General features: G+C 43.4%; 1 protein-coding gene across 1 annotated transcript; it reads right to left on the bottom strand.

The window, feature by feature from the left end:
• Positions 1-389: 389 nt before the first annotated feature.
• LOC147614875 (glutamate receptor 3.3-like) lies at positions 390-8,624 on the bottom strand. Its single transcript, XM_086780198.1, has 6 exons — positions 8,221-8,624; positions 6,588-7,945; positions 6,047-6,327; positions 4,300-4,331; positions 3,808-4,211; positions 390-3,129 (listed from the first exon to the last, which is right to left on the bottom strand). The coding sequence occupies exons 1-6, from the start codon at positions 8,495-8,497 to the stop codon at positions 715-717; spliced, it is 4,767 nt and encodes a 1,588-aa protein (XP_086636324.1). The 5' UTR covers positions 8,498-8,624; the 3' UTR covers positions 390-714.
• Between the last annotated feature and the right edge of the window lie 2,509 nt (positions 8,625-11,133).

The following is an 11,133-nucleotide window of genomic DNA, read 5'->3' as shown; positions in this document are numbered from 1 at the left end:
GGATGTGAACGTGCATGTGTATGCCTAGGAATGTGCATTCAAATGGATAAGAACGTGCGTGGGGATATCTGAGAATGTGCATTCTCAGAACCGAGTGAACGTCCATGGCTAGACCACAGATAGACATGCAAACATGCATTTATAGGTCACAAGAACATGCGTGGATAGGTAATTAAGCCTCATTGAATGTGTGTTTGCGGAGTATCCTGGGCACGTGCATATGCATGTCCAGGTTAGACAGTAGGTTCTCTAACATAGGAACATGTGTTCCTCAAATGCAGTTGTCTAACATGCAGCTATCTGTGAATGTGCGTTCTCGCACGCAATCGAGGCTGCTGCGAGCATGAGCTTGAGGTTCCGGAATGCGTTTTCACAGTGATCATTATATATTAGTGATGGGAAAAATGAGCAATGGGTTTTGTATATATTGGTGTAAGGGGTTAGATGGGTTTATATACATATATTTAAAAGAACCCCTTAACTATGGCTCATAGTAACCTCTTCATAGTGGAGGATTGCCTTCAACTTCTGATTGGGAACTATCAGTTGCTCCCTCAACTGGTCTCTGCCTTCAGGTAATGCCTTGCATACACATGAATCATCTTACTTTGCAGCAGATATCAAAGCATGGTCCATCAGCTCTTCACTGTGAATAGGTTCAGCCTTTGTAATGCCATCCACTTCCCATCTCTCTTCCACAATAGAATCCACTACTCATTCATCAGAAGCTTGACAGGTATTGGGTTTCTGCTCCATTGATCTATCTGTAGCTGATTGCATGTGTAAGGGCAAGTTATCATGTGTAAGGGCATCATGCTCCATCACATCTTCATGAGGCTGTGGCTCAACCATTGTAGTGCTCTCCACTACTGTTTCAACAGACTCTGGCTGAGGAGTATTTGGTTCTGCTTCTACTCCTCTCTCAGAGCTTTGTACAGGCAGCGGAACTGAGCTTACAGGTGGTGAAACATGAAGCTGTGCCTCACTCACTGTAGTGCTCAATACTACTGTTTCAACAGACTCTGGCTGAGGAGTATTTGGTTCTGCTTCTACTCCTCTCTCAGATCTTTGTACAGGCAGCGGAACTGAGCTTACAGGTGGTGAAACATGAGGCTGTGCCTCACTCATTGTAGTGCTCAACACTACTGTTTCAACAGACTCTGGCTGAGGAGTACTGGGTTCTGCTGCTGCTACTCTCTCAGATCTTTGTGCAGGCAACAAAACTGAGCTTACAGGTGGTAACATTGGCCTTTGTATATGTCCAGTCACATCTTCAACATGATCCACCTCCCTTTCCATGCTGCTGTTCCCTTTTCCTGATTTGTTCTCGGTTGCAGATTCCCACATTGCCAACTTAGCGCCTACATACTCTTGTTGAGTAGCATCCATTCCTCTTCCCTCCAGTCCAGTTCCTGTTAATGGCTTGTACACAGAGGCATGCTGCTTCACGTCTTCAGTTTCTCCTGGCTTACCCTGTATAGGGCTCAACACCACTGATTTGTTCTTGGTTGCAGATTCACACATTGCCGACTTAGCATCTACATGCTCTTGTTGAGTAGCATCGGGTCCTCCTTCCTCCGGTCCGGCTCCTGTTAATGGCTTGTACTCCTCCACAGCTTCTCTTTGTCCTGGTTCACCCTGTATAGGGCTCAACACCACTGATTGAATACACTCTAGCTGATAAGCAGTGGGTCTTCCTTCAATTGGTCTTTCCAACTTGTTACCAACCGAGCTTGACACATTCCCCATCACACCTTCATTCCAGCATGGTTCACCTTCATTAGTGCATAGCCCTAATGACTCGACAAGTTTTGGCTGAGGGGTACTGGACCCCACTTCCATTGATCTTTCTGACCCATGCACTGATGCCACAATTTTGTTTGTGACAGAGCTTGTAGCGTGCCCAATCATCACATCTCCAATGCTGTTGTCTGACATGCCAAATGTCGGGTTCCGTCGGTTGTTGATGGCAGGCTCACATTCCTCTGCATGCTCTGGTTCAGGATTCCTATGTGATGGAATGCCTCTGTTTACAACTGAGGAGGGATGATGCTTCCTTGCATCTTTACCGTGATCTAGTTCCGTTGTTGTATGGCTTCCCCCTTCTGATCTTCCACTCACATTCATCAGAGTTACACCCTCCACATGCCCGGACTTAGAGGAAGCTGGCCTGCATTCTACTTCGCCTCTACTACTGCTTCCTTCTTCTGGTCTCTTGCAAGTTGCCGATTTGAAAAGCAAAGACTTGAAGGTGTTAGACCTCCTTTCTAGTGGTCTCTGGCCAGTCACTGATGGCAGTATACTTCTGTTCACAACCGAGCCAGGAGCATGGCCCATCACATCTTCTTCACAATCTGATGTGCTCATGGTAGCCCCCTCCTCTTCTGATATCTTGTTGATTTGAGGTCTGAAAATGAGAGACTTGAAAGTATTGAGTCTCTTCTCCACCACTGGTGGGTTACCTTTCTTTACACCTTGATGCTGTATCGCATCTTCATCATGGTGTGATTTATCTATGGTAGTGATTCCCTCTTCTAAGCTCTTGCTATTTGCAGCCTTGAATGTGATTGATAGTTCCTTGATAAGGTCACGCAGTTCCCCTTGGTTGTCCTCTACTGACAGCATGGAATCCCTAGCACTGCTTTCCACTGACCTTTCACTCATGGATGCCCTTGTACTATCTACTGGAGATCTATCTTTACTTCCAGACCTGGACTTGTTTGAGGCCTTTCTAGCATTTCTCTCCTCATTCTGTGTTACTTCAGCTTCTTCTATGAAAGAAGCCAGTGACTTCAAAAAGCTTGCACCACGGAGAACGCGAGAAGCTAGACGCTGGTCGTCATGTCCATCCAGATGGGTTGGTGGAGGCTCAACAGCAGTCCTTTTGTTGTACTGCCATATCATCCTGATGTAGTAGCAAACAACACAGAACAAAGATGTGACTCCAGTGATGAGGAAAAGGCCCCAGAAGCTTCGAAGGTTCAACTCATTGGACTGCACTTGCACTTGGGAGCTACATGCATAACCACTTAGCCACAAGTCATGTATTTGTTGGAGCTCGCCATTTTCTGAGAGCTCCAAAATTGCAGTGGACATGTCTATTGCCAATTGTGACCCCTTTGGAAATGCCTGCATGGAAAGAACCATAACATTGAGAATAGTTGTTAGATTGACTTAATAAATAAGGTGCATTTATTGAAACAGTGTACCTGCATGTGAACCCAACCAGCCATTACTACAAAAATTATGGACATAAGGCCTGTTACTACACAGCCATGCTACTCTTCTTTGCCAGCCCATAGCATGGGCATGTGTTGTCCATCCAAACTATTTGAAAAATTATATCATGACCAGGCATCCTTCACACGGCCAAATGCCCTCATAAAATGTGGGACACTGGGTCAAAAGTGGATTTTTGTGTTGATTGGTTCGTCCTTGCCTGCCTATCCAATGTCCAGCCTTCATTAGCTGCCCAAGTTTTCCCTTTTTAGGGGCACTAGGTGGCATCCTCATCAGCAAGTGTCTCACATACAGTTTTTTTATGTGTAAGGGATGAGTGCCCAAGTTTTGATTTTGAGGATTTTGATTGGCTATTCCTTGCCCATGAGGACAGGACGGGCAAGGAATTAGAATGGGGAAGGTTGCTTATCTAATCCTGACAGGGCGGCCCGGATAGGCCCCCCACGGGTTTTTGTGTAATCAGCAAGGACATTAATGGTAATGCATGTTCAATTAAAAGACTTAAAATAGGTTAATATACAGATTGCTAACTATCATCTTTTGCAAGGAGCAATTTGTTGTACTTACAAAGCCCCAGCCACTCTTTGTGAATTCCTGTCCAGCTATGGTGAAATCACACTCAGATGACAGGAGCAACTGCACATATGGAAGCTCATCGACAATTGCCCCAACCCCTCCATTGCTCGGTCCCTTTTTCAAGGCTTTGGCATAGCTTGTCAATGTATTCAAAGGAACAAGCCTCTCTTTAGGGACATTCAGCTGCAAAAGGTATTCCTCTACAAAGGACCCTCCTTGATATCCAATGGGAACATTGCTTGCTACCAGTCCGGCTATGCCTTGTATTGTTGGTGCCAACTGCTCCACTGTAAGAATTGAAGTCAAACTGGCTGTGTAGCTTGATGTTACAATGAGAACTACAAAGAGCCAGATGACCAATACAGCTCTGCCAAGTGTACTTTTCACCTTTTCCCCTGGAGAATCAGATGTCATGAGATTGATTTTAGCCTAATCATATGTAAATCCTCTTAAAAATACAAGTGTGTAACCATCTTGACTTACTCTGGGAAAAAACGAGGGTTGAAAATATGAACCTGCACCCAGAAAGTGCACAATGTTAGTGCACAGGTACTTCATATGTCAAAGAAACGCTTTACAATGCATCCCCAACTTCCACATACATTGGCTCTATTCTGATGAGGTTGATAAATTTGTACTGCACCATCACACTTCAAAGAATGGAGTCCTTAACCTTAGGGCTCATCCCCAGCTCCCACATACATTGTTTCTATTCTGATGAGGTTGATAAGTTTGTACTGCGCGATCACACTTCAAAGAATGGAGTCCTTGACCTTAGGACTGCAGACATGTAATAATGGGGCTCATTGTATCTTACTCTCATATTGAGAGTAACCCTGGTTGCTTGAATAAGTCCAGTACTTTTTCCTCTAGTACTATGAAATAAAACCTAAACAGCTCTTAACTTTCTTATAGGCTTAGTATCAAAAGAGAGCTAGATCAATGGAGAAACCTATGCACATTGGTCTTCCAAGTACATGAAATATTTGGATGCCTTGTTTCATATGCATTTTTAAATTAAAAGTCCATAAACCTGGAACCCAAACGGTATGTGGAGTCTCAAAATTCTCGGCCATTGGATTACTCATTATGGTAGGGGTGCCTTTCTCTTTACTTTATCAACAATCTGTCCTAAGCAACATCAGCATCATCGTTCGAGGCATTAAGCGGGCTAAAGTGATCCACCAATGTTGGCAGTAGCCATTTGAAGCCATAGGGCTTTAATGATTGCAACATAGCCATGGAGACATCCTTTCAAGGCAACCTCAAAATAAGTACAGGGTGTATAAGACAGCCATATCCTGCTTCATGCAAGGCCAAAAAAGTATGTGGTTTATTCTCGGAAAATGAATCCTCACTACATTGTTTAGAGATGGAGTCGGCATGTGCCTCTTCCTTTAGGAACACACCATTGAACTCTCCATTGCTATAGACATCTAGCATGAAGGAAGGACATTGAGTTTGTTCTAGAAAAGAGTACACAGTGGTTAATGCTCTTGGTTATAGAAAGCATATAGTTTGTCTATTGAGACTTGTCTAATGAAAGAAAAGCATGCCTTAGATCACAACACATTTAAAAGAAAAGCATAGCCGTGGTTCATAAGTTTAACTTGTGAAGTGATATATTGGTTTAGATGGGTTTGAGATATGATATACCAGTTAAACTTATGAACCACGGCTATACAAGGTGCCATGATTCCCTGGACCTCTTATTGGTTTCCATATGTTACTCTAAGCTCTTCAAAAAGGCTATGTAAGATTGATGGAAGGACAGTTTTATAGAGTTTTGCATGCATTTCTAAGAAGCTGCTGGATTGATAATGGTGGATGAGATTGATTGCTTCATAGGCCCTCCATCAAAGGGTGAGCCTGTTTATGGAAGGCTTATCTTATCTTGTGGGACAAACAAACACTGTATCGGATACTTGGATATGAGCCAAAAAGAAACATAAGCTTGGTCAATGTTCCCACATTGGTGTGGGCATGCTGTTGTGATTTCTGATCCCCCAAAATCACGTCACATAACATTTGCCCAAATTCAACTTAGAAGCCATAGATGACTCCTACAATGCATCATGATCCACTCTCTGGAACCTCGCATGCCAAGATAAGGTGGTAAGGCATGACTGAGACATTCAGTGGACACCAGACACAATCATGCCTAGCTTGAATTACACCAATTTTTTTTATTTTGTGAGAATACACAGAATGGCATTGACATAATTCATACCAAAGAGTGGTTACAAACTGCTTCTTTGGGCGGCCTCGAAAATCCCGATTCTTCTTGTGTTCCAGCATCCATATTACCAACCCAGTGAGGAGGAAAAAAGCACATGTAGTACACCACATTGCTGGTGTGAAAGGGCGCATAAAAGCCCAAGCATAACTTGCTGTGTCTCCTTTGACAGGTACAACCACCACTAATCCTGATGCTGTGTAGGGTTGGGTGAAATCCACGAGCTTTGAACGCGCTGTTGTAATTGTCACATCACCCACTACTGCATCAAATTCCTGCACTGTCCAATGTTACAAATGGCCAGTAAGAGTTTTGAATAATGCAAACATTCAACATGGAACAATTCAGTAAGAGCCCATCCATCCAACCAGACACACATCCAGCAATCTTTACATATGTGCATTGCATGCATACAAACATACATATACAGATACATACATAGAGAGAGAGAGAGAGAGAGAGAGAGAGAGAGAGAGAGAGAGTTGGAAAACAAGCACAAAATAAAGAGAATCATTTTCTCTAATCTATCTTTTACCTTATTTTCAATTTTTTCAATGAGTTCCCCATAATTTGGTGTCGTGCTTCCATTACCAAAGGACACAAATGTGTAGGTAACTGCATAAGGAAGATAGGATACAGCAGATTCAAAGACATTAATGCAGAAGCCATGAAAAGTTGTGACGTTATTGGCATCTGTCCTGGTAGTCACAAACTCTTTGTATCCAGTTTTGTTTGGGACACCAATGGTTAAAGGCCTTCCATTTTTGGGGACAACCCAGCCACGCGGCACTTGGGTGGAACCGCCCGGCCATATTACATCCTGTAGCTTTTGCACATTTGCAGTGTTTGTGATGGTGTCATGTGAAACCAAGCTATCCACTTGAGATGGGGGGGTGGAAGTGCATCCAGTCCCATTGATCCAATATCCAACCACACGGAGACCAGTGCCAACCCTATTTACAATCTCAAAAGAGATGTTCTTTCGGTCCCCCCTCTTGTCAACCTGCACAAATCCTGTGATACCGGTGAAATTCGTGGCTCGTATGTGCCTCAAAAGGAGGTTTCCATCCTCAAGCACCTTCAGTTGTGCCAAGTCCGAGCTCCCCCCAGACGCGTTGTATGGCAAGGGAGATGAAACAAACTTAAAAGAGTTACCTTGTTTAAGAAATCTGTCTATGGCATATGAGATCATCCAGATTGATTCATATGCAAGGAGCTCATAGGCATGGAAATGGAGGTCTGTCCTCCCTGTTACTTGGTTGCGTTGTGTCAAAAACCCTACCAACTGTGAAGTCTCGGGGATGTACATGCGTGTACCTACCACACCCTGTGTTGCTCTCATAAACTCCAGATCAATATCTGTTGAATCTAAATTGTTTGCTACAGCATCTGTTACAATCCACACATAGCCACTGCCCATCATCTTCAGGTAATTGGCAACCGAAAAGACAATACGAGCCATGGCCGCCTGCATATGGACAACAAAAACCCTGGATTCCATTAGGGCCAGCTGGGCCAAAACACTGCCAATGCTGTAATTGTCTGCTGCTATATCCAACCCTGCTTTGTACACAATTTTAGAGCCCACATTATCAAGCAAGTCCCCCAATACATCCACACCATTTTTGCCATAGTCATTGTCTGTAAACAATGCAACAACTTCCCTCCACCCATAGTAGTGTATTACAGATGCGACTGCTGACATTTGCAGGGAGTCGCTCCACGTGAGGCGGATAAAATAAGGGTATTGATACTCTGAAAGGGCAGGGTCTGTGGCAGCAAATGAGACCAATGGAACTTGTGTGTGGGCGGCCATGTGTGCCACAAAGTGCGAAACCTCTGATGATTGGGGACCAGCGATGGCCACCATCTGAGACGCGAGCAATGATATGGCTACAAGTTGAGAAAACAGCTGAGTAAGTAAATGTGCAGTTCAATTTTTCTTGATTATGGAAAATTATGTTGAATCACATTGGATTTTAAGGTAATTTCATGTTTGTTCATGTCCACCATGTGGGGAAGGGCTTGCCATGTGCCCTCATGGGTGCGGGGTTGCATGCAAGAGAGGGAGTTTTGGTTGTGGGGGGGTGTTGGGGGGATTAACTACATGGAAAGCCATAGGATAACCAGAGATATTCAATTCAATATGTGAGGATTCATTTGATTACCTGCAGCAGCGCCCTCGAAGGTGCTACAGTTGGAATTAGCAGGCACCAGTTCCAGAGTGGTTCCATTCAGAACGAGGGGGTCTTTATTGACATTTTGCACAGCAAGTCTGAGGGCAGCCAAGCACCTGGCACCCAGTGCAGAGTTAGAGTCCAGGAGGGCACCAATTTTGATGGTAGGGGAGGCATGGGAGAGGCCAAGGACAGCAAGGAGGAGGAGGAGGAGGAGGAGGAGGAGGAGCCAGCTGAACAAGGGCAGGGGACGATGGCAAGAGAGCATGTTTCGCAGATCAGCATGTGGAACAATGGCGAGCAGATTGGGAAGGGCCAACTATGTGGGGCTCCCACCCTCACCATCGGTGAAGATGAAGGTGAAGCTCGGAGGATAGAGCCCATCATCCCCTCCCCTCCTCTCGCGAAGTGGGTGTTTCAGCTGAAGAGTCACCCGTTATAACGGCCGAGATTCGCACGTTTCTGGATAGGTCATCAATGTGTGGGTTTGGATTTAGTCTGAGCCCATAGTGTGAACGCCCATCTAAGGCCTCTATATGGCGGTCATCAATGTGTGGGTTTGGATTTAGTCTGAGCCCATGAGGCCTCCATAGTGTGAACGCCCATCTAAGGCCTCTATGGCAGTATGACGACGGGAATAGCTCTTCCAACAATGAGGCTTTTATGAGGAAGTCACATTGGCTTGTCGATTTCGGCCCGCTTCTCTAGGGAAAGGTATTTAGCTAGCCTCTCGTACGACGAGCGACAGGAGCCTCTTCCAAATGAAGCTTTTACGAGGACGTCACCTTGGCTTGTCGATTTCGGCCCGCTTCTCTGGGGAAAGGTATTTAAATAGCCTCTGATTCTATGGAAAGGTATCACGAACGCACTTCCATGAATGCCTATCTATGGTATCACAAATGCACTTGTAAGAATTGGAGATTTGGATCTACTCTTAACGAGTGGCCCTCAACGTGGTGAAGCAAAAGTGCAATGTATGCTGTGTTCTTAGCTCAAAGCTCAGCTTAAAGGGCCTCCTTTGTATCATTATTTTTGCCATCTAAAGTCCTACACTCTATAAAAGTGTTGACAAGGTTTTTGTAGACACTCTATAAAAGTGTTGACAAGGTTTTTGTAGACACTCTATAAAAGTGTTGACAAGGTTTTTATAGACACTCTACAAAAGTGTCGACAATCGTAATTTTTTATTGTGCAGTGTTTCTATGCATATTTTGCATAGATTGTGGTTCAAAGTGGTTTATTTGAAGCACTATAGAGATTTTGGGATTTTTACACATTTATGTCATATGTATGTTGATGTGATTGTTCACATCAACATACATATGATGTTTATTAGTTTATATAAAGTGATTACATGACATGTTTACAGTACCGTTGTATTGTGTATGTATCTGCTAGATAAATTATTGGATTTTGCAAGATTGTTGTAAGTGAAAAAATTATTGCAAGTTATGTTTAATATAGATACCACCATGATGAGATTTTTGAGATCCCATCTATTATAATACCTAGTTTATAAAGAGACAAAGCAATGCTAAGAAAACTTGGCAATGATCCATTTGTATGCACGTCTATTAAGCCACATATCCAATGGACAAGTTGAGATGGTTCAAGCTATATAACAGGTGGAGCCCACATTATTGAGAGGAGGCACTTGGATATTGGGAAGATATAAGCATGGTTAAAGCTATATAAAAGGTAGATTCCACATTGTTGAGGAGGCACTTGGATATAAGAATTGGTAACATACCATGGATGAAGAGATGGCTACATTAGATACTAACGAGTGTAATCCCCATTTTGGGTTAACTCAGCATCTCTTCTCTATATATGAGAGATTTCTTATAATAAATGTCATGAAAGTGACACTATAAAACGTTAGTATTATGAGAAAATCAAGCCAATAACCAAACTTATAATAAGTTTTTGGATGCCTAAGTGTGAATAAGGGCTAGTTCTATATAAGTGACTTTTTCTCATAATCTAAGGAACAATCCCCCTTTGTGCCAATTGAGTTGTGTTTGTTTGCAGCTCTCTTGTGTTCTAGTCTTGTGTGTGTGTGTGTGTGTGTGTGTGTGTGTGTGGTGAGAGAGAGAGAGAGAGAGAGAGAGAGAGAGAGAGAGAGAGAGAGATAGAGAGTTGAGAGTAGAATATAGGATTCTTGGTGCATATGTCTTGTGTGTGTGTTCTAGTCTTGTGTGTGTGTGTGTGTATGTGTGTGGTGAGAGAGAGAGAGAGAGAGAGAGAGAGAGAGTTGAGAGTTGAGAGTAGAATATAGGATTCTTGGTGCATATGTCTCTTGTTTATTATGTAAGAGTGAGCAAGAGTGAGAGGAGTGAGAGTCCTTGGTGGAGTTCTTGCGGGTGCACACGAAGCTCCTTGAGGTGAGAGTGAGAGGAGTCAGAGTCCTTGCAGGTGCATGTGGAGCTCCTTGTTGCAGGTGCATGTGGAGCTCCTTGCAGTGACAACAAGGAGAGGGATTCAGAGGAGAAGAAGCTAGCACCAACTATTGGAGCTTGGAGCTTTCAAGAGAGAAAATCACAAAAAAAAACATCATTTATATTCATTTTTTCATTGCAAGACCTGCAAAATCACAAGTGCCTCATATTTTGTATTTTTAAAAAAATTAAAAGAGTTAAAAAATTAGGAGCCATTGGGTCCAATTACATTATCCACCATGAAATTTAATGTGCAAGGGTCCATTCTGGATCATCTAAGAGCAGGAGACACTTAGATTTGCACATCCAAACCCACATCCAAACCATCAGCCCCCCGTGATCTTTTCTGTAGACGCTTGTGATCCTTCCAAGACTTTTTTGAAAAATTACCGTGTGTCAGAGTTAACCTGAGAGGATTACCACTAGATTTTTTGACATAATCAGCCAATTAGGTGCTAGCATTATG

Source organism: Cibotium barometz, chromosome 41 (assembly GCF_041138505.1).
Source record: "Cibotium barometz isolate CiBa-2024 chromosome 41, ASM4113850v1, whole genome shotgun sequence".
Classification (NCBI taxonomy): domain Eukaryota; kingdom Viridiplantae; phylum Streptophyta; class Polypodiopsida; order Cyatheales; family Cibotiaceae; genus Cibotium; species Cibotium barometz.
This window is presented reverse-complemented; position numbering and strand designations above follow the sequence as displayed.

Bases quoted from the DNA above. Each gene is read 5' to 3' on its own strand.
- LOC147614875 (XM_086780198.1), bottom strand. From the start codon at position 8,497: ATGCTCTCTTGCCATCGTCCCCTGCCCTTGTTCAGCTGGCTCCTCCTC. The intron at 7,946-8,220 runs GTAATCAAATGA...CTCAACTTGTAG, and splicing joins CTTCGAGGGCGCTGCTGCAG to CCATATCATTGCTCGCGTCT. The intron at 3,130-3,807 runs GTAAGTACAACA...CTTTCCATGCAG, and splicing joins CAAAGAGTGGCTGGGGCTTT to GCATTTCCAAAGGGGTCACA.